The 21305-nt window shown below is 43.2% G+C and overlaps 1 protein-coding gene across 2 annotated transcripts in view; it reads right to left on the reverse strand.

Moving 5' to 3' along the window:
- The window catches only part of LMBR1 (limb development membrane protein 1), a 91096-nt gene that overhangs the window by 59728 nt on the left and 10063 nt on the right, over positions 1-21305 (reverse strand). For both annotated transcript variants that reach the window (XM_060248057.1, XM_060248059.1), the window contains exon 2: positions 6452-6524. In XM_060248057.1, the coding sequence (XP_060104040.1) occupies positions 6452-6524 (73 nt within the window). The remainder of the gene's footprint in view (positions 1-6451; positions 6525-21305) is intronic.

A 21305-nucleotide genomic window follows, 5' to 3' on the forward strand; every position in this document is an offset into this window, starting at 1 on the left:
TTGACGGGGGTCGAGAGGACGGTGGCTCCTAACGGATATAGGAGAGTGGGTCTCCAGTATCTGATCCGGTGGAGAGTTCGGAATCGATGGAGACTTGGATGAGATGCGCACGATTTCTAGTGGTGTAATCGGCGGTGTTGTCGTCGACTTCGATGCCGGAGTTTTCGGGATCGAGCCGGAGCCGCCCGCGGTCGGGTTCGATGCCTTCGGTTTGGTTGCGGTCGAGCTCGTGATCGGGTTCGAACTCGAGTGTTGTCCGGTTTGGTCTGAGGGTCGATGTCCGGTCTTAGACTTCTTTGAGCTGGCATTGCCCGTCGGGTCCGCGTGGGCGGAATCGGAGCGGTGGCGCTTTTTGGTGTCATCCGACTTCTTGGTGTGCTTGCCGGACTTAGGCTTGCAGGGACCTTGAGCCACGGAAGCTGCCGACTGAGTCTCTCCCGCGAGAAGTGGGGAAGATGGCGCGAGTTGTTGTCCGCCATGCGGCATGGTCGGTCGGAGGGAGGCTTCCATAAGATGGCTCCTGAGCCTCGCGGCGCGATTCTTGCGGGCCTGTTTTCCAAATTGGCTGCAGTGCGCGCAGGAGTCCGTACGATGAGTCTCTCCCAGGCAAAACAGGCAAAGAGAGTGACCGTCGGACGAAGGGATTTTGGAGGAGCAGCGGGTGCAGCGTTTAAATGTTATTTTGTCCCTTCCTTCCATCCGCCCGGGGGGGGGGAGGGAGGAAAGGTCCGGAAAAATAGTAAAGAGAGGTGTTTTTTTTTTTTTTATACGATACCAGGAGAAGTGTAGAAGATGAAGGATTGAAGTGAAGAAAAGGTGGATTGTGAAGATTGCAGTGAAGAAGTTGGAGATCAACGAGGGAGGTGCGATCCGGTCGGCGGTAAGGAAGAAACTGAGTGGCTAAGCACCTCCCTCTCGTCCAGGCATGCGCAGTAGGTGCCTCCTCCCCAGGACGAGTGGGAGGCGCGCCAGATCTACGATCAAGATTGCTTTGAATTCTCCGAGGTCAGGGCCAATCCTGCGGATTACCCATATGTGTGAATGCACAGAGACCACGAAGAAGATCAACTCCTTCAAGAGCTATGGCTGACCCAAGGTCACTCCAGCAGGTGCAAGTGGAGGAGTGGGGAATCAAACCCGGTTCTCCCAGATAAGAGTCCACGCACTTAACCACTGGACCAAACTGGCTCTCTGGGAGGGAACATGATCACTCCTGCTTCTTTTGTAGCTGCTTCCAAGGTCATTCTCTTTTACATGGACAGAACATTCTAATAGCCTTCCATAGATGCAATTTTACATTCTTCTTTCACAGAAACGTAAGCTCGGCAGAAATTCTGAAGCCATGAAACATATTTTCCCAGGGGTGTTTCACTTAAGAGAAAAACAAAAGTTCTGCAAACCCCTAAAAGATATTCAACACTTTGCATCCTAATTATGTGTTTCTGAAATTAATTATTAAATAAAAATATTAGCCATGACCTGTCAGGGCAAGGAAACACTGAACTAAATGGAACGATGTGGTTCAGTATAAGGCAGCTTCAAGGAGTCCGTATTATTAAAACCATTACAAATACCCAAGGTATTAGAGGTGGTGCTGAAACCTGTTGTACCCTAACAGAACAATCCTATGCAGAGTTACTCTAAATCAAAAGCTACTGAAATCAACTGACTTTAAAAATAAAGACATCTGAGCCTCCTAATTTCTTCCAACAGGGAAACTGGAGGGAGAGAAAACTCTTCCACCATATGCAGAAGATGCAAGAATGCAAACCAAGACAAAAGCAGTCATCAAAGCTGTGCTTCACAAAGGCTTATCCCCCCCCCCATATAAGTACAAGCAATTCTCTCTATTCTGCAACCTTTGGGGGAAAGATCCAGCATAAAGTCTTTAAGAGCACTCAATCCAGAATTTTTCAAGTCCTCCCCCCTAAGTCTTTCTATCCATATCATTTGGGACAAATACCCAACCACTGGAGAAAATACGCACTTTTGGGTTGTAATGCTATAGCCATTTGCGCCGCCGAGAAGATCCTACATGCACCTGTTCACAAGGTTGCCAATATGCAACCTTGGTCACTAGGTGGCAGCATCACACAAGAGTATCAATTTTCTTCCTGGGCAATGGCAGACTAAAAATAGATCAGCAAGCCACTGCATCTACTTCCCATTTGCTAATCAAAGGACAAACATCAACCAAACACCCTGTATACCTTTATACCAGTAAAGTGCAGTTCTGGTATGTGATTTTTCTGTACCCATAACGTAACTGCACAGTGGTGTTCAGAAATGCCGGCCATGCTGACTGATCATGACTCTCAGAAAATGACTACACTCATACCAGTGCTGCAAATGAGATTGCAGAAGATGGTCAGTCGTCCCTTTCTCCTCTACTTTGGAACTTTTTTACCCTTAAAGAACGTTTTTTTTTAAAAAAGCTGTTCCACATTAATAAGTTACATTTATTAAAAATAGTCAGGGTTTTTCGGGTAGAAAAAGCCCAGCGGGAACTCATTTGCATATTAGGCCACACCCTCTGACATCACCATTGTTTCACAAAGGGCTTTTTGTAGAAAAAGCCCAGAACGCATTTGCATATTAGGCCATACCCCCTGACATCAAGCCAGCCTGAACTACATTCCTGTGCATTCCTGTTCAAAAAATGCCCTGAAAATAATTATACTCTTCTTTCCCCAGTCTTTCATTATTCCACTGCCCTTACTGATAAACTGTATGTCTTGATGTGTCAAGCAGCAACAATAAAAATACAGAAATTGTTACCTACAACATTTGTTGTTCTTGGAAAAAAGGGTCATTAAACGCTAAGAGTCTTTTGCTAAAGGATAAAAAGGACAGGAGTGGACCTCTCTTGGGAAGGGGTTTTCTGTCAGTTCTCAAGGTCACAAGCATCACAAAAGAATGGTCTGCACAAACTACTAGTAACACAAGCAACAGGAAGCTGAGAGAACATGGATGTTCCAGCCACAGAACAATTAAGCAGATACCCCCCCAAAATGAAGATTAATCTCACTATGCAAAGGAAACAAAATAACCAATCTGTAAGGAGAACAGAAATTCACTGATGAGAAGGCTGGCCAGTGACAGAAGCAATTGATACTTGCTCCCTCAAATGTTCTGAACCAAAGAAATGAGAGCTGAGGTTCTGCCTTCAGTGAGGCAAGTTTCCCATGTGGGAATGAACACTCCCAAAATGCAAAAAGCTCTTCAGTTTGCTGGGCAGAAACCCTTGCTTCTGAAGAATTCAAGCCATCTTGATTACCATAATCCAAGGTGGGTGATCCAATCAGTAGTTTATCCAGGTAGGGACCAATGCACCCTCTAAGCTGCAGAGTCTTGTGAGCAAAAATTCTACTTTGTGAGCTACTGGGGTTAAAGTTGTGAGCGGCTGGCACTAAAGTTACATAAATTAGTGCGCTCTGGGGTTATTTTTCCTGAGTTAAGAGAAAAATGTGTGAGCTGAAGGCTCAAAATCTGTGAGCTAGCTCACACTAACTCAACTTAGAGGGAACACTGGTAGGGACCAATGTACATGACTGCACTCCTGGGGTGATTTAACAAGGCCACCAGAATCCTGATACAAGATCCAGCTCCCTCTAGCAACTTCTGCAACTGAGGCTGTATGTCTGGCATGGCCCAATTAATCTCCTGGTCTCTACCCAATGACAGAGCCCCGTGGTGCAGAGTTTGTTAAAGCTGCAGTACTGCAGTCCTAAGCTCTGCTCACGACTTAAGTTCGATTCCCGGCAGAAGCTGGGTTTTCAGATAGCCGGCTTGAGGTTGACTCAGCCTTCCATCCTTCCAAGGTCGGTAAAATGAGTACCCAGCTTACTGGGGGGAAAGTGTAGATGACTGGGGAAGGCAATGGCAAACCACTCCATAAAAAGTCTGCTGTGAAAACGTTGTGAAAGCAATGTCACCCCAGAGTCTGAAATGACTGGTGTTGGCACAGGGGACCTTTCCTTTCCTTTCTTCTACCCAATGAGTAAGAAGTTCAGCTGCTCTGCATGAAGTTGAAGGTGTACCATAAATTTAGTTATTGGCCAACCCTTCCTCCCTGAAGGCAGAACTTAAGCTCTCATTTCTTTCATTTGGAACATCTGAGGGAGAGCCAGTTTAGTGTTCCGGTTAAATGCGTGGACTCTTATCTGGGATAAGCAGGTTTGATTCCCCACTCCTCCACATGCACCTGCTGATGTGACCTTTGGTTAGCCACAAGTTTTCTCAAAGCTGTTCCACTCAAGAGCAGTTTTGGGAGAGCTCTCTAAGCCCCACCTACCTCACAGGGTGTCTGTTGTGAGGAGGGGAAGGGAAAGGATATTGTAAGCTGTTCTAAGACTCCTTTGGGTGGCGAAGGGCAGGGTATTAATCCAATCTCCTCCTCCAACAAACCTCCCCCCACCCCAGGAAACAACACAGAAGGAAAATTGAAAGAGCTGGGAATCTGCTATGAAGTGCTGTATTTCATTATATGACCACCTTTCTCTTGACTGAGCAAAGACCCAAGACTGATAATCATAAAATAAAATACAACATCATACAAAATCATATAAACATATAAAATACATAATATAAAATAATGTAATTTAAGCCAGCAAAACAATAAATAAAATACTAAAACATTTTTAAAACATCATTTCAACTCCTGCTCTGGATGACGCTTCCATCCTAGACCCTTGCCAGTCCGGCTTTCGCCCGGGCCATGGGACGGAGACAGTGCTGGTCGCCTTGGTGGATGACCTCCAGCGGCATCTGGATCGAGGCATTTTGGCGGTGCTGATGTTGTTAGACCTGTCGGCCGCGTTCAACACGGTCGACCATCAGCTGCTGACCCGCCGCCTCGCCGATGTTGGGGTTAGGGGGTCGGCCTTACAATGGCTTTCCTCCTTCCTCGAGGATCGGGGACAAAGGGTGGCAATCGGGGGTGAGCTCTCCCAGAGACACACACTACATTGTGGGGTGCCTCAGGGAGCAGTTCTCTCGCCGATGCTATTTAATATCTATATGTGCCCCCTTGCCCAGATTGCCAGGGGGTATGGGCTTGGGTGTCACCAGTATGCAGATGACACCCAGCTCTATCTACTAATGGATGGCTGGCCTGGCTGCGCCCCAGAGAACTTGGACCTGGCACTGCAGGCCATGGCAACCTGGTTGAGGCTGAGTGGGCTGAAACTGAACCCGGCGAAGACAGAGGTCCTTTGCTTGGGTCGGGGCGCTCTGGGAGGGGAAATACCTCTCCTGGTCTTTGACGGAGCACCATTGAAAGTGGCACGCCGAGTCAGAAGCCTGGGAGTTCTACTGGGGCCTTCACTATCAATGGAGGCCCAGATAGCAGCCGCTGCCAAATCAGCCTTTTTTCATCTGAGGCGGGCAAGGCAGTTGGCTCCCTTCCTAGAGCGTCGGGACCTGGCAACAGTGATCCACGCAACGGTCACCTTGAGACTAGATTACTGTAATGCCCTCTACATGGGGCTGCCTTTGTGCCGAACCCGGAAGCTGCAGCTAGTGCAGAACGCGGCTGCCAGATTATTGCTGGGGCTCCCAAGGCGGGAGCACATACAGCTGGGGCTGCGCAAACTGCACTGGCTCCCAGTTATATACCGGATTCGTTACAAAGTGCTGGTTATTACCTTTAAAGCCCTATATGGCCGAGGACCTGCCTACCTTAGGGACCGTCTCTCCCCGTATGAACCCCAGAAAGCACTGAGGTCAGCAGGGAAGAACCTGCTGACTATCCCCGGGCCAAAAGAGGTAAAACTCCAGAGTACCCGTACTCGGGCTTTCTCTATTATGGCTCCACAGCTGTGGAATCAACTCCCAGAAGAAATGTGGGCCCTGCGGGACTTCGAACAGTTCTGCAGGGCCTGCAAGACCACCTTGTTCCGAATGGCCTTCACCAGCTGAAACTGCTAAACTGCTAAGCAAACTTGTTAGCGATCATAGTGCCAAATACATTAATGTCTTTTTAGAATTTTAATAGATTTTAATCAATTGTAATTAAAATGTTATTTATTATTATTATTATTGTACAATGTATGCATTAAGTTTTGTTGTTAGCCGCCCTGAGCCGCTTCGGTGGGGAGGGCGGGATACAAATAAAATGTGACTGACTGCTCCCATGCACATACTTGCTTTGGTCAAACTCTACTGCGTCTAATGCCTTTATGAAAGTTCATATTTTTAAAAAGTTGTTGGTCTTTAAGGGGTCAAGAAAGCAGAGATGTGAACTAGCCAAGGGCAGACAAACATATTAAATGGTTATTTCACTGACAAGTAACACATGCTATAAAATCATCTCTTCTCTGCTGCATCCCTATCACTGGAAATGTGATTTGGCAGTCTGACAGTGTGTACTCAGATTACAGTATTACCAGTAGTAGTTGTTATCTGATTCCAATATTCATCGTAATCAAAAACTTCAATAATAAAAAGTTACCTGCTTTCCTCTTGTATCTTCTGATAATGAAGTAGGAAACAATATACAGAATAGCAAACAGAAGAAAACAGATCTGAAAGAGAAAGTTTGAGAGGGTTGAGAAGGCTCATATTATACAAGAAGAAACACGTTACATTGTTTAAAGTATTAAAGAGGCAAATCATGACCAAGAAAAAGATATAATATTTTGCTTACTCTAACCATCTAATACACATCGTGTTTTACTTTACTTCCATAAGTACTAAGTGTACAGTTGCAAGGGCCATAGAGAAGCAGTATACGGATGATAAATATACTTAACAGAGGGTGTGTGAGAAAGAGACAGAAAGAGAAAAAGTATACTTAACCTGGTTGCAAAGACATTAGTTCCTCATTTTTATGGAAAGGAAAATTTATGAAGCCAGCCATGTAGTATGCTAGGTGGATTTCGATCTTTAATTTTATTTTAGTATTAAAATGTTTATGAACACATATGGAACTGCCTTATACTGAATCAGACCACTGGTCCATCAAGGTCAGTATCGTCCACTCAGATTGGCAGTGGCTCCCCAAGGTCTTTCACATCACCTACCTGGGTCCTTTTAACTGGAGATGCCAGGATCAAACCTGGGACCTTCTGCAAGCTAAACTGATGCTCTACCAGTAAGCCAAAGCTTTTCCTCAGCTTCTTTGAAGCATTAATGTTTAAAGGTAACGGCAATGCTCCAGTTGCAAAATTCAATTCAAGGAAACAAGATAAATATTCTAGGAGTAAAATGCAATAGCCATGAAGGAAAAAACAATTTTGAAACACCTATATATTGCACTTCCTATAGCAGCAATTCAATTAGCCATACATATAGTCCAACTGTTCATTTTTCTGGAAGCAAGGAATCAAACTCCCATGTTAGTAGAAACAAATATCAATTAACTGACTAATGATTAAGACTGGCCTACACATCCCTGCTGCCACATCAACACCATTAGACTGTGGGATTAGAAACAAACAAAAACTAGAACGACATACTGTTATTTCACAGATCAAACTTGGGAAAAGATTCAGTTTGCAACAAAAACTAGCAGCAGAGTATCTGCAGTGGCAGACAGCCAGTATGATTTCCCTCTAACAATAGCAGACAACTGAAAGAAAAGACTGATCAGCTGATCTCAGTGTTGCTAAATCTTTTTTGGCCACATTCCACCACCACCACCACCACCACCCCCAGAATACTGACAGACTTTGTGATTTTTTTAATGTCCTGCCATATTACTATAACAGGAATGCTCCATATTCTAATCCAATACTTGACTAAAATTGAAAAATGAAAAACATTATTGTCTTCTGACAAGGATTGTTTATCCTCCGCAGTAGGGAAATACCACAAAATAAAGTATTATGTGCATACTTTTCAAGTAATGTATTTCCAATATATTTCACTTCAGGTTGGACTACAGTATGAATTGCTGGTGACTAAGTATTTAGCAATGCAATACTAAAGCAACAGGATCAGAAAGAGAAGTACACACTGTATGAAACCATGCCAATCACAACAGGAGACACAGCCTTTTCTTCAACAGGAACTCGATTATTTCAGCTCCCATCTAACACTGTCCAGAAGAGAAGCCATGAAGAGCATTTTGGACCATCCTAGCTACAAACACACGTGCACACCCTTCTCCTCACCATTATTCTAGACAATTAGTAAGGTCAATAGGGATATCTAAAATTAGAGTGAAATCAAAGTGACACTGAGGCAGGAAAACACTTTGTTTTCTGTGAGACAGTTAAGCAAGTACTTAACTTCCTCACAATGATACTACACAGACTCTTTCATATTTAAAGACACTGCTAACTCCAAATAAATAGTTATGCAAGGCATAAATAGTTATGCAAGGCATGTTTCCCTAACCTGTGACTTCATAGTCATGTTATATTCACCTGTAATAAAAATCAGTCATTTTCAGGTGCTTCAAAATCCCCTCCCAACTTGATATTTATTATTTTAAGTTTCACTAACTGAACCTTTTCAAAGTCAGCAGGGAACAGAGCACTCCAGTTTCAAGACAGAGGGCCTCCATAATCCCAAATATATATTTAAAAGTCATTTTGTGATTCACATATAACATTACAATCTAGGCATTTTCATCTCACTCTTCTTCCAAGAAATCCAGGGAGGAATAATAGCTGTCCCCTGCAATCACATTTTGTCCTCACAAAAACACTGTGAAGTAAGTTAGGACAAGCATGCGTGATTTGCCCATAGGTAACCCTACTTTGTTCTACAAAGAACATTCCATTAAAAAAAAATAATCACAGTGCTACATTGACCTGATGTTAGATACATCTTAACTGAGATCTGCTTATCTCAAGTGTCTCATTAGTAAGGCCCCTTGTCCAAGCTTAGAAGGGTTATTAAGATTACCCAAAAAGCATATTAAATTTGCAGCGTCTTCTGCCTCTGGTTTTATTAACTGCACTTTCACTTGGATTAGCCATTCCTAAATGCCGATGACCAGTTAGATCAAATAACTGGTCACATCAGCACTTTGCAAGCCAACCCTCGTCAGCAGATGGTTCAGCTCATCTTACTGAGCTCTAGTAATTAACACATCACAAAAGCGCTTCCAAAAAGGACATACCCCTGGGGGGGGGGGAGGAAATAATGAATATTCTGCTTAAGGCCTATTTGTAGAGATACCATTTTAAAATACATTACCTATAACTAATTGACTAACATTTATTACAACCTCATGCAAAAACACTTATGGATTAAAAATGGCTTTGCCAAGTTCAGTCTGACTGGAAACAGGGTTATATTTAATTCTGATAGTAATTTCAGCCGAATTAGACATACTGCTTTAAATTAAATCAGTGTGATTTAAGATAGAACAAAATGTACATCACTTTCCAGCAGAATGTACATCACTTTCCTTGCAAGAACATACAGAATCCTATTCTAGCTTACAGCTGGAGTTGTACATAATTTCATCACCATAATTCTGAAACTGCATTTTAGGAAAGAACAGATGGGTGCACAAATTATGGGGAAGACTTCATGAAATGCACAACCCCTATTCTCCCTCAGTTTAGCCTCTCCCTCTAGTTCCCAACTCTTCCCACAGGACACATTACTCATAGCAATCTGTGGTCATAGTGAGCCAGGGTTACGAGGGCATTCACACAACAACCAAGAAAGTGCTTGGCAATCTTACACCTCTACAAACTGTACCAAGCCTCCAACCCAATTGTACTGAAGTGAAATAACTAAGTTTACCTAAATACTGAGTTTTGGTTCCACTTATCAAAACCACATACATACAAAAGCCATAACAGTTCTTCCTCTTTCTTCTTACTATGCTTATGAAAGATGGGTCCAGACAGAGAACTAGCCCCCTCATACAACACATACCATCCCCCCAGGAAAGAGTATCAACTGAATATGGAGTACATAATTCAGGACATAAGGGGTGCACAGCAATTCCCATCATTCATCAAACTCCTTTTGGCCAGTGACATATCTACTGTCTCAAAGAGAGGAGAAATGATCATCCACCCAGACTTCATCTCGTTATTTGATGGAACTTATCTTTCTGCCAACCTCTTAATTCCACAGAGTGTTTCCAGGTATTTGTTGGTTGCTTCAATTTCCCCCATTTTGGATCCTCACAAAACAAAAAGGCTAGGCCTACAAATTTTTTTCTGGGGCAGAAGTTCTGTCCCTCTCTCACCAAAGCTTCCAGCATAGACAACCCAGTCCTCCTCAGTGTTACTATTTGAAATCACTGGGGCCAGATTTCATTTGGATCCTGACATTGTCCCTGATACGATGGGAATCTTAAAGCAGTTAGTGAGTGAGGAACTTCAGGCTAGGCTGGACAGCTCTCTCCATCAGCTAGTGTATGTAGCCAATTCCAACTCAACTGGATCTCTTGGGGTGGGGTATCATGGGCAGGAATATGAATTACACCAAAGCAAACGTGAAGGAAGAGAGGCAAAGAGACAGCCGGCCAAAGAGAGATGTTGGACGAGGTTATAACATGAGCAAATCCAGATATACAAAACAATGCAGGCCTGGAAACTAGATTCAGCTTCTCACCACAGAGGCACATGATGGAGAAATCTGTGGAGGGAGGAGATGATGGGCCTTTGAGCACACTGAAAGCCAGTGCAGTGTAGTGGTTAAGAGTGGAAGACTGTGATCCAGAGAAGGGGATCTGATTCCCTACTCCTTCTCCACATGAAGCCTGCTGTGTCGCCTTCGGCCAGTCACAGTTCTCTCAGAACTCTCTCAGCCCCACCTCCCTCACAAGGTGCCTGTTGAGGGAAGAAGAAGGGAATGAGATTGTAAGCCATTTTGAGATTCTTTAAGGTAGAAAAAAGTGGGGTATAAAAACCTCTTCTCAAATGCAATGGCCAAACTATGCTCCCTGGAGTTTTCTAAAAATAATAAGTTTAAAAGGTCATCGCAAGAACTTGGGGGCCAGGAGTGGTTGCCCCTATCAGGATAATTCAAGCACTGGAGCAGATAAGGAATCTACAGACAATTCAAATAATGCTATGAAAGGTAATCAAAGTAATTGCTTCTACTCTTTTCAATACTACCAATGAAGTTTAAGACAATGTGAAATGACCTGCCAGACCACACAAAGGGGCATTCAGCCTCCAACAGTAACCAAGCAGATGCTGGTAGGAAGCACACAAGGGGGGTATCACAGTGACAGCCATCCCTTGTTCCTTAGAATATTTCATTGTAAATGGCTTATCTAACCTTCCTCCAAGTGCAACAGAAAATATGCATTGTATCAGTATGAAGGCATATTGCCACTGGCAGTATTGTGATCTCATTCCAAACAGACTATCCAAGGACAAGAAATTCCCATGTCAGGCTTGAAAAATAAACCATCTGAACTATTTGAGGACACATTTTTAAAAAGTTTAAATTCTCTTTATATGAACTAGTAGATAAAAGCATTATTACTAAAACATCTGGCTTTTCTTGCAGGCCCCTAATCTGCTATGGTCTTCTTCTCTTTCTCTGTCTCCAAATAACTGGTACTATAAGAGTGTCATAAAGAGATAGCATTTTCCCTTTGTTAACAGTAGAAAATTACGTCAAACAGCAAATGTCAAAAAAGGAGCCATGACAAAGCATCTGCTACTCAGCATCCTTCAGCTATTGATGTACTTATAAAAGAAGTACCTAGTGCCTCAGCTGATTATTTATGCATGAAAAGGGGGGGGGGGGAGCTAAGCCAAGATCAAAAATACAGTGCTACTGTAATAGCCAACATAGAAAGCATAGTGAATTTAAATGGGGACAGTCCTTTTACCCTCCTCTGGGGTTGGAAAACAATCACCAAGCTCTCTAAACTTTCACAAATCTCAAGCGCCAGGTCACCATGGCACCTACAAATTTCATTATGGCACCTAAAATTTTTAGTGATGATTTTATTGTTTCTTCTCTAATCAATTACCAGTGGAATTACAAAGTGCTGGATCTAACCAGTATTTTTCACTGGTAAAAAAGGAAGGACGGAGTCCCTTTAACCACCAAAAAGGCTATGTTTGAGGATCATGGAAACCTGCATAGACAAAAGCCATATGGAAGGTGGGCTATAAAAAGATGGGGGATGGGGAGCTGGTGGGATCCAACCTTATGCAACTTTCCTATCCAATCAGGGCCACCAAGGCAGCAAACAGTTAAAACATATCTTACAAACAGTTCAAAGCTAAACTAGTAAATATTAGAAGCACATAAAGCAGTAACTAAAACATACCAGGAAGGGAAAATCACTGAAGGAATACCAGGTAAAACAAAACAAAAAAGTCTTTACCTGCTGGCAGAAGGGGACAGAGAAATAACCATGGAAAGAGAGCTCTATAGTTCTGGTGGCACAGCCAGGAAGGCACCCTTCTCAGGTTGTCACCTGCCATATATCAAATTGCACCTGTCAAAATGTGGAAGTATATGACATAGGGCCTCAGAGAAGGACCGCAGTGGTTGGGTAGGTTCATATGGGAGTAGACAGTTCTTTAGGTATGTTGATCTCAAGATACAGAGGGCTTTCAAGGTCAGTACCAGAACTGTGAATTGTACCTGCACACATACTGGGAGTCAGCACAGACAGGTCAAGTCTGGAGTGGTATCTCCCCTACAACTCACACCAGGCAACATCCTGGCTGCAACATTCTGTACCAATTAAAATTTGAGCACTTTTTAAGGGCAGCCCCAAGCAGAGCTCATTTCAGTAGTCAGCTTTCCTCACATGGACTCACAGCAGATTGCACATAGAGAGTCGTTACAATCACCAAGATAGGATATTCAATAGTTAATGCATCAGGATATTAGAAGACTAGAAACCACCAGAAAGAACGTGTTAATAAAACATTAAACACTGGAGAAATTACGGTACATAATAAATCCTATTTCCAACAGCAGAAAAGACCACAAGTTCTGCTCATTTATCCAAATAGGTTTGTGAAACCCTTCCCTGTGCAGAAAAATCTTCTTGAATATTTCAGTTTTGCACAGTTTGTAGAAGGCCAGGAGACTGGTTGCTTTCCTGACCTCCTCACGCAGGTGATTCCACAAGGTGGGACCCACAACAGAGAGGAAGCATGGCTTTTTTTGAGCAGGAACACAGTTCTGGCCAGCGAGGCAGCAGGGGTGTAGCCTAATATGCAAATGAGTTCCTACTGGGCTTTTTCTATTAAAAAGGCCTTGAGAGGAAGCAAGGCAATTCTTGACTTTTTCCATCTTAGGCGGGCGAGGCAGTTGGCCCCTTTCCTAGAGCGTCACGACTTGGCAACAGTGATCCACGCAATGGTCACCTCGAGATTGGATTACTGTAATGCCCTCTACATGGGGCTGCCCTTGTGTTGAACCCGGAAGCTGCAGCTGGTGCAGAATGCAGCGGCTAGGCTATTATTAGGGTTCTTGAAGTGGGAGCACATACGGTCGGGGCTCTGCGAGCTGCACCGGCTGCCAGTTGTATACCGGATTTGTTACAAAGTGTTGGTCATTACCTTTAAAGCCCTATAGAAGAAGAAGAAAGAATTGCAGATTTATACCCCACCCTTCTCTCTGAATCAAAGACCCAGAGCAGCTTACAATCTCCCATATCCTCTCCCCCCACAACAGACACCCTGTGAGGTGGGTGGGGCTGAGAGGGCCCTTTCAAGGACAACCTCTGCCAGAGCTATGGCTGACCCAAGGCCATGCCAGCAGGTGCAAGTGGAGGAGTGGGGAATCAAACCGAGGACCTGCCTACCTTAGGGACCGTCTCTCCCTATATGTGCCCCAGAGAGTACTGAGATCAGGTGCACAAAATCGGCTGACAATCCCTGGGCCGAAGGAGGCCAAACTGAAGAGTACACGTGAAAGGGCCTTTTCGATCACAGCTCCACACTGGTGGAACCAACTACCAGATGAAGTGCGGGCCCTGCGGAGTCTTGATCAATTCCGCAGGGCCTGCAAGACTACCCTTTTTCAAATGGCCTTCACTTAAATGTGGATTGATCCACTATATTCAGCCATCATAAACTACCGAGGAGAACATCTAGAGTATAGCACTGTAAATGTTAATTTTTATTATAATTTTATGTTTTTAATTATAATGGTTTTAATTAGTGAATTATATATATCGTTTTGAAAAATGTTTTATATTGTAAATTTTACATGTTGTGAGCCGCCCTGAGCCTGCTTCGGCAGGGAGGCCGGATATAAATAAAATATATTATTATTATTATTATTGATTTTGCTCACTTGCAGGTTGGCACCTGCAGACCTTCTGCTGACACAAGTGGAGTTGCTGTAGCAGAACAAGGGCAGATAGGCGGTCCCATAAATAAGATAGACCAAGACCATTAAGCGATTTATGTCATAGCCAAAACCTTAAACTGAGCTCAGTAACAAATGGCCAGATCTTTTTATGCCCAGATAACACTGCAGGTAAAAGGCACTCTTACCAACAGCTGCCACCTGCTTACCCAGCAGCAGGTCCCAGTTCAGGAGCACCCCCATTCTAAAGATGTGTTCTTTCAAGTGGAGCGCAACCCTCTCTAGAACAGAAGACACCTTAAATCCTGGGTCAGACCTTCTGCTCATCAACAGTTTCTTCAGCAGGATTAAGCTGCAGTTTAGCAGCTGCTGCCCACCCCAAAACTGCCTTTGTGGAATCTGCTTTGCAGGATCTGCCAGAAGCCCAAGAGACTGTCATTCACATACCGGTGACAGCCCAGCCCAAATCTTTGGATGACATCATCAACCAGTAATTTTATAGAGGCAATGAAAAGCACGGGGGGGGGGGGGGCGCCTTACAGGCCAAACAGCTGTCCCTTGCTTTCTGAGTACAGCTGAAACCACTGCAAAACAGTATGCCCCAGCCTCAAAAAGTGATCCAGAAGGATACCATGATCAATGGTATGAAAAGCAGCTGAGAGGTCCAGGAAAATCAGCATCAGTGTTCTCACCAAGCTGTGCTAGCACGCCCTGGAGCACTAATTTTTAGCCAACAGCGCACAGGATCTTGGCTGAGCGCAGAGCAACCAACTTCTCTCCTGCTTCCTTCTCCAGGGCTGCTGCTGCCCTCCCCCTCAACTGCACAGGAGAGATACAAAGTCAAGCCTCCCTTTCCTTCCACTGGCTGAGGTCTCTTCCCCCCTCCTCTTCTTTTGGGAAAAAGGGGGAGGGGGAGGGAAAGAGCAAGAGAGAGTGCTTGTTTGTGCACAAGACAGAACAAAGTCAGGGTCCCATCCATGACACCTTTAAGACCAATGAAGTTTTATTCAAGGTGTAAGTGTTTATGTGCCCTTTCCCACAATTTAATTAAGCCAGCCTCATTCTCAATTGAACTAACTGCTGATCTCATCGGTCTCCATCAGCTCCTTTTGTTTGCTCTTAGGGAGAGGTGGACATCTAATGTAAATCCTACAAATAGCTTTGCGTCTTTTTCAGAAATTGGGGGAAGGCTAAAAAAACAGTTTACAACTATTCTCCCATTGTTGATGCTCATGTGAAAAATGGAAAGGCAGTTCTTAAATGGACATGTATAAAGTTTTGGATAGCTGAAGACCAAAAGGCTATTTTAAACATGCTTGTTCTAGATTTCTGTAAAACAAAATCCAGTAGATGTGCCTTTAGCTGAGCACAGGGCAATGAAACCACCCGGAGAACTTAATGAGAATTAAACTGCATATGTCTAATGGGAATAATACAGTGTTTATACTTTCCGGAAAACAAAGAAAGGTAGAAGAGATAAGTTAAATTAAAACATTTTCTCTGATGAAATTTGACTTATGTTTCCACTTATAAAATAAAGTTTAAAAGAATTAATTCTGAGATCTTTACAAGGTTATGGTAATAATCTTCTTTTAAAACTAATTTACACAATAGTCAAAGGTAGGCTTGCTTACAGCCATAATGCTAGTAGATCTTTTGGGCTCATCCAATTGAATTGTCCGCAGCTTAAAGCATTGAGACTCACATCTCCTCTGTCCATCAACCAGAGCAGATTATCCATCAGAGTCCCATAACCGGGTGTGAAACTAGACTGGAAAACTCAAAATAATGTATCAGTTTTGCATCACAAGAACATAAGAGAAGTCACATTGGATTAGGCCAATGACCCATCCAGTCCAACACTGTGTCACACAGTTGTCAAAAACACAGGTGCCATCAGGAGGTCCAACAGTAAGCCCAGGACACTAGAAGTCCTCCCCCTGTTGCCCCCCCTCAGCTCCAAGAATACAGAGCATCACTGCCCCGGTGCGTTCCACCAATACCCTGTGGTAATAGCCACTGATGGACCTCTGCTCCATATGTTTATTCAAACCTCCTTTTGAAGCTGTCTATGCTTGTAGCCGCCACCACCTCCTGTGGCAGTGAATTCCAGAATAATTTTGTATGACATAAAAAATAAATGTGCCTGAAACTGTTCTCGTTACTTGTTTATATATAAACTTATCACCATTCAATGGTGGTGGATGAATTTATGTTAACTGAAGGGTCTGTATTGGGGTGGCCAAATTTGCTTAACTTAAGAGCCACACAGAATGAATGTCAGATGTTAGGTGCAAGACATGAAAGTCAGATATTTGAGAGCCACAAGACATGAATGTCAGAGGGAGGGAAACGGATGGGGAGGGGGGTAGAAAGAAAGCAACTTTAACTTTAAATGCATTCTCCAAGCCAGCGACAGGCTTGGAGAAGTGATTTAAAGAGAGAAATGCCTTCTCCAAGCTGGCCAATAAGGTGGTAGAAGCTTTGATAGCCTCACAATGTGTTAAAGAGCCACATGTGGCTGCCAAGCTGCAGTTTGGCCATCTCTGGTCTGAATCTTAGATTTCTCAACTGACTCCTAGAGCCAAAGAAGATTTAGCATGAGTTCCATACTGAACAGGTAGTTCAAGTCACACTTTTGTCTTTTCATTGCTTGAATGAGTATCTAAAATCACCCAAAGATCCTGCTTTAAAAAAAAAAAGTTTGTATTAACACAATAACCTGAGGCACAAAATGATACCAGTCTAAGCCAAAACACATAGAAATCGCAAAAGAAAGCAAGTTATTTAAAGCCCCTAATTGTTTTTCAATACCAGCTGCTGCCCATTCTACCAGCTGAACAGCATCCTTCCGTTGTCTCCAAGAGCCTAATAAGAGTTCCTGAGGACTGGAAGGTAGCAAATGTCACCCCCATCTTTAAAAAGGGATCCAGAGGAGATCCGGGAAATTACAGGCCAGTCAGTCTGACTTCAATACCGGGAAAGTTGGTAGAAACCATTATCAAGGACAGAATGAGTAGGCACGTTGATGAACACAAGTTATTGAGGAATACTCAGCATGGGTTCTGTAAGGTAAGATCTTTCCTCACTAACCTGTTACAGTTCTTTGACGGAGTGAACAAACATGTGGACAAAGGGGACTCAATCAATGTTGTTTACCTTGACTTTCAGAAAGCTTTTGATAAAGTTCCTCATCAAAGGCTCCTTAATAAGCTCGAGAGTCATGGAGTAAAAGGACAGGTCCTCTTGTGGATCAAAAACTGGCTAGTTAATAGGAAGCAGAGAGTGAGTATAAATGGGCAGTCTTCGCAGTGGAGGATGGTAAGCAGCGGGGTGCCGCAGGGCTCAGTACTGGGTCCCATGCTCTTTAACTTGTTCATTAATGATCTGGAGTTGGGAGTAAGCAGTGAAGTGGCCAAGTTTGCAGATGGCACTAAATTGTTCAGGGTGGTGAGAACCAGAGAGGATTGTGAGGTACTCCAAAGGGATCTGTTGAGGCTGGGTGAGTGGGCGTCACTGTGGCAGATGAGGTACAATGTGGCCAAGTGATTTTTTGTGGTTGTTACACCATCAAGTTGCAAATGACTTGTAATGCTTGTTGTTTTTTATGTTTATTGTAAAACTAGGGTTGTCATGTAATACTTTTCTATGAAGTCCCTTTCCTAATGTTTTTCAAGTTGCAACTGACTTTTTTGCAAGAGTAGTTTACAAGAGATGTTGTTATTATTACAATTATTATTATTAGTTTTTTTCATATTCTTCCCATTTCCCCATTGGGGGCTCAGAGTGGAGTACAGCAAATAGAAATAAAATCACAATAAAATCATAATAAAACCAATTACAACATTCATCAAAGTGCAGCAAGATGATTCAGCAAGATGACATGACAGCAAGGTGGTATAGCACAAAATAGTACCACAATACAGCATCACAGTACAGTAGTGCAGTAGAGCAGCAGAACAGTAGGGGGGAGGCCAACCAATCGATAAATAGATGCCTGCTGCCTCAACCAAAGACCTGGCGGAACAGCTCCATTTTGCAGGCCCTACAAAAGGCCAGCAAGCCAGGTAGGGCCCGAATCTCCATAGGGAGCTGATTCCACCAGGTTGGGGCCAGGACCGAGAAAGTCCTGGCCCTGGTAGAGACAAGACGGGCATCTCTTGGGCCGGGAACTATCAGAAGATCTTGGGAGGCCGAACAAAGCAACCTCCAGGGTGTATATGGGAGGAGATGGTCCTGTAGATATGTTGGTCCCAGGCCACGCAAGGCCTTAAAAGTCAAAACTAACACCTTGAAACAGATCCGGTACTCAATAGGCAGCCAGTGCAGGTCGCGGAGCGCCGGCCATATGCTCACCCATACAGGTGATGCAGTCAGCAGGCGAGCTGCCACATTCTGCACCCACTCAGAGGTAGCTGGCCATTGTCTGTCACTGTGTACCAATCCTGGACTTCCTCAATGGTCTCCCATCCAAATACTGGCCAGGGCTGATTCTATTTAGCTTCCAAGGTCTGCTGAGATCAGAATAGCCTGGGTTATCCAACTCAGAGCACGACCCATGGAGGTCCCTGAAATTTGGATCCTGGGGTAGAGATATGAAGGTAGGGGGCTGGGACAGAAAAATTCATGAAAACAGTTTTTCCAAGGACTTTTTTGAGTACCTGAGACAGAAAAAGTGGGAAATTTGGGCTAACCACTGAAAAAGCATCTATTAAATATTTTCTCTTTGGAATGAGTATAATGCTTTAGGCAGGATATTAACACAGATGTGTACTATGAAGATTTTAATGCAGGACAGTCTACATCATGATTATTTGGTTTACTGTAAACATATAGAACATATTTTGAAAAATATATTGGTGTTTTTTAATCAAAAACATTAACTGCCTTTCTATCTTACAGAACTCAGGGCAGCTTACAATGTAAATAGAACATAAACCATGAAAAAACTTCGCACATAAAAGTCACAAATTAAAATCACAATTTAAAACTGCCAAAAGGCATAAAAGCTAAACTAACTGATTGCCTTCAGCTGCCTCCTAAAGACTGGCAGTGAGGGGGCCAGGTGTACATCCCTGAAGAGATTGTTCCACAGTTGTGGGGCTGCCACCAAAAAGGCCCTCTCTTGTGTACCCACCGGGCAGGCTTCTTTGGCACCAGAAAAATGTGACTAATTTGTTCATGTGTTATGAATAAGATATTACTGAAAAGTTCAGTTTTCACTGTAATAAAGTTTTGTTCTATATCCAAATATACTGCTAACCTTACTACATCTGACAGCAATGAAGATGCTGAGAATTTAGGGGGAGGTATTTGTGAGTTTCCTGCATTGTGCAGGGGGTTGGACTAGATGACCCTGGAGATCCCATCCAACTCTATGATTCTATAGCTTCCAGATGATCCTATTATTTTTTCATTAAACAATGTGCTTTCTCCATTTTCAACTTTTTTTCCCTACTGCTCAAATGGCAAAAGCTCTGATATACCAAATGCAGTACTTTGCAACTGGCTCACAGTAAGTATTGGGTATTTTTGCAAATTTGCTTGTGGAAAACTAAGACCATTAGACTTTTAAATTTCATAGCTATATTTTAGGACTTGGAATCTATTATATACCATCACAGCAATGGCTTGCTTAAACAGTCAGTCCTGCTCCACATGGTTCAACCGTCAGGTCAGCACAGCATTTCAACACACATTAAAAGGTTTGCAACCATTTTTCTCATTTCCCCAAATTGAAAGCAATAAATATAATTTCAATTAGCCGTCTTTCTTTTATACAGCAGATGGCAACAGGCTTATTCTAGTGCTGAAGTGTTCTCAAAAGAAAATGCTTGTGTCCTTCAGAGCCATTTGGCAACTAAACAAAGCACTAATAGCTACATGCAGACAGATTTCAAGCATCATAAATAAAGATGTGCAGCTCTAACTTCAGCAAAGAACAAGTACCAAATCAAAAATCCATTTTAATTTGCATTCACTGGTGCCTCAACCACTAGAAAAAGGAACTAGGGGTCCATCTTCATTTTGGAATGGCTTTAATGACAATTAAAGAAGTACAGAAGAAACCTCAACAATTTATTTCATATGACAATAGTCACCTTTCTCAAGGCCATAACAGGACTAAAAACCCAAGAAATTTTATGTTGGCATGCTCCCAACAAGCTGAAAAATGGTTAGCCCAATTCACAGACTGCTGTAGAGTACACTGCTGGCATCAGAGACAGTTGGGAATCCACAGTGAAAAAGAACATTGAGCCATAAACTCATTAGCTAGCTTTAGGCTGCAATCACACACACTAAATAATGCACTTTCAATCCACTTTCAATGCACTTTCTAACTGAATTTTACTGTGTGAACTTGCAAAATCCAGTTGGAAAGTGCTTTGAATGTGAATTGAAAGTATATTATTTAGTGTGTGTGATTGCAGCCTTAGACAAATCCCAGGATCTGCCTCAACCTATTCAAAAAATGAGGATAATGGCCTATTTGCAGGGATGCCAGGACTGAGATGATGTAAAAGAAGGGTTTTTAACAATAATATGTTCCCAAAATTCCCCCTCTTGAAGCTGGCTATGCTTGTAGCTGCCACCACCTCCTGTGGCAGTGAATTCCACATGTTAATCACCCTTTGGGTGAAGAAGTACCTCCTTTTATCCGTTCTAACCCAACTGCTCAGCAATTTCATTGAATGCCCACGAGTTCTTGTACTGTGAGAAAGGGAGAAAAACACTTCTTTCTCTACCTTATCCATCCCATGCATAATCTTGTAAACCTCTATCATGTCACCCTGCAGTCGACGTTTCTCCAAGCTAAAGGGCCTCAAGCGTTTTAACCTTTCTTCATAGGGAAAGTGTTCCAAACCTTTAATCATTCTAGTTGCCCTTTTCTGCACTTTTTCCAGTGCTATAATATCCTTTTTGAGGTGCGGTGACCCGAATTGCACACAGTATTCCAACTTAGACCGCACCGATTTATACAGGGGCATTCTGATACTGGCTGATTTGTTTTCAGTTCCCTTCCTAATAATTCCCAGCATGACGTTGGCCTTTTTTACTGCAATCACACAATGTCTTGACATTTTCAGTGAGTT

This window comes from Heteronotia binoei, chromosome 10 (genome assembly GCF_032191835.1).
Source record: "Heteronotia binoei isolate CCM8104 ecotype False Entrance Well chromosome 10, APGP_CSIRO_Hbin_v1, whole genome shotgun sequence".
Classification (NCBI taxonomy): Eukaryota; Metazoa; Chordata; class Lepidosauria; order Squamata; family Gekkonidae; genus Heteronotia; species Heteronotia binoei.